The 4,078-nt window shown below is 49.2% G+C and overlaps 1 protein-coding gene across 1 annotated transcript in view; it reads left to right on the forward strand.

The window, feature by feature from the left end:
* The window catches only part of VPS33A (VPS33A, CORVET/HOPS core subunit), an 11,826-nt gene that overhangs the window by 675 nt on the left and 7,073 nt on the right, over window positions 1-4,078 (forward strand). Inside the window, exons 4-6 of the mRNA XM_006015258.3 lie at window positions 385-574; window positions 2,342-2,458; window positions 3,466-3,640. Of these exons, the coding sequence (XP_006015320.1) occupies window positions 385-574; window positions 2,342-2,458; window positions 3,466-3,640 (482 nt within the window). The remainder of the gene's footprint in view (window positions 1-384; window positions 575-2,341; window positions 2,459-3,465; window positions 3,641-4,078) is intronic.

Raw genomic sequence — 4,078 nt, forward strand, 5'->3', positions numbered from 1 at the left:
AAACGCAGCTCCCCGGAGGGCAAGGGCAGGGCAGGCTGGCGAAAGGCGTGAAGGGAAACCGCTGTCCCTCATCTTAGTCGGGAAGGCTCGCCCGTTGTAAAGCGCCGAGAGGACAAGATTTGAGCCGTTGGCTCTGAGTGGTGTAAAATCATGCAGATCTGCTGCTTGCCCCATAGACCGTTACCTTTTTGCAGGCGGTAAGTGCTGTGAGACGTTAGGTAGCCACAGCCCACAAGCAGGAGCTCTCAATCGTAGGTGGTGTTTGCTTCCCTAGAAGTCGGCGCCCCTTCGCTCAGGTGCTGCGCGCCGCGCTGCTGATGTGAGCGACCGCAGCCCGTGTCGCTGTGCTCGTTCCTGTAACTCGCCACAGTGACTTTCTTCCAGTGAAGATCGAGGCCGGTCGCCGCAGAGGGACTTCCACATCCTGTTCGTGCCCCGTCGGAGCCTGCTGTGCGAGCAGTGGCTGAAGGACCAGGGTGTTCTGGGGTCCTTCATCCACAAGGAGCAGTACAGTCTGGACCTCATCCCATTCGATGGAGACCTGTTGTCTATGGAGTCGGAGAGCGCGTTCAAGGTAAATGCTTATTTCTCCCCATGAGAAAAAGATACTTTGCACTGCAGGAACCGCTGGACTGAACGCTTAGTGCCACAAACCTGCTGTAGGCTTCCTCTTGCCACCTCTAGGCTTCCTCTCGCCATCTCCGCTTACAGGCCTGTTGAATTGAATTGTCCGAGCAGCACAGAGGATGTGTCGGAGCATGACAGAGCTCGGAAGCATGTATTACTTGGTGACACATTCTATAACTGGCCACTGGAAAGAGAGGGAGGAAGTGACTTCCCAGCAATGCTATGCTGTGACAGTACGCAGAGAGTGGCATGGTGGATTGGAAAAGTATAAAGTAACAAGTTTCATCAGATAAGTGTTTCTGAACAGAAACGAATTGCTCAGATCGTGTGTTCAGGCTTAATGCGTTAGCAAGAAGAGCCCCCCTGTGTGTAGAGTTGTGCTGGATATGACTCGGTGGGTTCCCCTTTCACCTGAGGTGCATGAGCAGTAAAGCTGTGTTGCTTTAGCACTTGTGCTGTGGATGTGCAAGAGGAAGCAGTTTCCCAGAAATAAAAATCTAGTTCATCACTGCACCCATTACAAGCGTCCTCCTCCTCTGCTCCGTGTGAGCATGTCCCTCCCCCTTTGTGGGGAAGGCAGCGGGATTCATCTCACATTTCCCTTTAAAAGTTGACTTTTGTGCACTGGGGGCATGTGTGTGATGCACCTGCACTGGCTCTGTGCTCTGAGTTCGGCACAGAAAAGGGTCCACAGTTTGCATCGCAGGAGATGGCTGTCCTGTTAATCGCAGAACACAGATGGCCAGGGAGCATAAACCTCCTCCATCAAAAGGAAACCCTCCGCCAGCTTGTGTCCTCGGGCAAGCTGAGCAACTGGCTAGCTAGTAACAACTCTGAGTTAGTGTTGACTTGAGCCAGGTTTCATAGATTGTAAGGCCAGAAGGGACCTCGGAAGATCACCGGGTCCAGCCCCCTGCACCAAGCAGGAAAGATAACTGGGAGTCACCTGACTGTCTAGTCTCCTCTTGAAGATTTCCATGGTAGGGGATTGCACCACCTCTGGAGGGAGCTTATCCCACAGTCTGGACACCCTGACTATGAAGAAGTTTTTCCTAATGTTGAGCCTGAATTGATCTTCCAGGAGTTTGTGGCCATTACTCCTAGTTTTCCCCTTGGGTGCCCTGGCGAACGGTTGCTCACCGAGCCCTTGATGTACTCCCCTAGTGTCACAGTAAGCTGCTACCAGGTCCCCTCTCAGCCGCCTTTTCCTCAGGCTGAAGAGTCCCAGATCCCTCAGCCTTTCCTCGTATGGCTTGTCTTTTAAGACTCTGATCATACGGGTGGCTCTTCTTTGGACTCTCTCAAGCTTGTCCATGTTAAAGTGCAGTGCTGAGAACTGGATGCAGTACTCCAGCTGTGGTCTCACCAGTGCTGAGTAGAGCAGAAGAATTGCCTTCCTGGTTTTGCTGGAGATGCACTCATTGATGCATGCCAGAGTATTATTTGCCCTGCTGGCTCCAGCATCGCACTGCTGGCTCATATTCATACTTTGGTCTATTATTACCCTCAGGTCCCTTTCATTTGTGGTGCTGGTCAGTTTGGTGCCACCAAACCTGTAGGTGTGTTGAGGATTGCTCATCCCAAGGTTTAAAGAGGTGGGAGAATCTGAGTCCTCTTAATCCCTTGAGCCCATCTGATTCAGCCTGCTGTACCGCTGCGGTGATGGTGCCTCTGAAATGGCCTGTTTCTTAACCTTCCTTTCCTTGTCATTCAGGAATGCTATTTGGAGAGTGACCAGACAAGTCTGTACCACGCAGCCAAGGGCCTGATGACCCTGCAGGCACTTTATGGGACAATCCCACAGATCTTTGGGAAGGGCGAGTGTGCAAGGGTAAAACCAACTCCATCCTGCTCCATGTCTTAGTTGCTAAATCCCTCCTGTGCTCGTGTAGCTGTCGTTAGTGTACGCATGGTTCACTGATGCTCTTAATCATAAGCTGCAGTTTGCTCCTGTCAAATGAAATAATTCTCTCACAGCCTCCTGCTGAGGATTTTATTCCTCTGAGCAGTATAAGGAGCTTTGTAAGTGTTAACTACATTTTTTTTAAATTCTCCCAATAGTTATCTACTCTATAAAATGTCAGCTGGCTGCTGAGATTAACACCTCTTCTCATATATTTCAGAGGGATTCAGCCAGTGAATGTTTTTGTTCCATGATTGTTTTAACATCTGGGAGAGCTGGGGGAAGGGGTTTTGGCCAGTGGTTGTAGAGAGCATTGTCCATTCACAAATATCTCAAGTGACTGGGTTTCTTGGCTTCCTCTAGGAGACTGCAGACAAACAGATCTTGCTGTCAGGAAGTTTCCCTTGCATTTGATGTAAATTTTCCCTAGTATCCTTTTGCCCTCATGTGAGACCACCTTTGCCTTTATCTTTACCCATTATTCAACCAAAGTTGAATGCGTCTTGTACTTTGGGTCTCTGGCTGTAAGACAGTCCCTTTAGCCTGATCTTTTTTTTGTTTATCTCCTCTGAACTTCCCATGTTCAAGCAGGGGGGGCAGGGGAGAGGGTTACAAGTGTAGTCACTATTTCAGTAGTCTGAACCAGCAAGAGCTAGCGTAGGGTGGCTTGGTTTGCATCTTCCTGTCTCTGCCTCCTGTTGTAACAGAGCTGCAACTTGCCATTCCTGCCATTTACTCTCTGTGCAATCCTAGTAGATTAAACAAACGCATGCAGGATGGTTTGGATAGGGATGAACCTGTCTTGAAAAGGGGGTTGAAGCAGGTGACCTCAGAAGGTCCCCACTAGCCCTACTTCTTAAGATATGTGGGTGTATTTAGTCATCATAGCACCCCCCGGATGGCCAGAGCCATGACCAAGGAACATTTTGTTTCAGCATGTGGCTAATATGATGATCAGGATGAAGAGAGAGTTCCCTGGAAGCCAGAACTCAATATTTCCGGTCTTTGATACCCTCTTGTTGCTGGACCGCAACGTTGATCTGTTGACGCCGCTGGCTACTCAGCTTACGTATGAAGGGCTTATTGACGAAATTTATGGAATTCAGAACAGTAAGTACTGACAAACCTAGAGGGAGCCCCTGTGGGTTTGGGGATAGGGTGAAACTCCTGAGAGCTGGGGGAAGTTGCAGTGTGCCAAAGGGAATTTTGTTCCAGATGATTTTGAGATGGGGGTGAGGAAAGTCTCATTAGAGAAGGGCTGGCTTAGCACATGCCAACTGCTGAAACTTCCTTAGCCTGACGAAGGGTTTTTGAACCTGAAAGCTTGCTTAATAATTGTTTTCCAACTATTTAAGTTGGTCTAATAAAAGATATCAGATTCACCCAAAGAACCTTGTCTGCCTGAAGTAACTAGAAGCTTTGGTTTAGATCCTGCTTCTCATGAAGACTAATTGAACCCCTGCCCTTTACGAGGTGCGAGTCTGTGTGCTGGCTTTAGCAGTCCCAGTGTGCTTCTCATTGGAGTAGGAAATGTATATAAACCGCTCT

The sequence above is a fragment of the Alligator sinensis genome, unplaced genomic scaffold (genome assembly GCF_000455745.1).
Source record: "Alligator sinensis unplaced genomic scaffold, ASM45574v1 scaffold628_2, whole genome shotgun sequence".
Classification (NCBI taxonomy): Eukaryota; Metazoa; Chordata; order Crocodylia; family Alligatoridae; genus Alligator; species Alligator sinensis.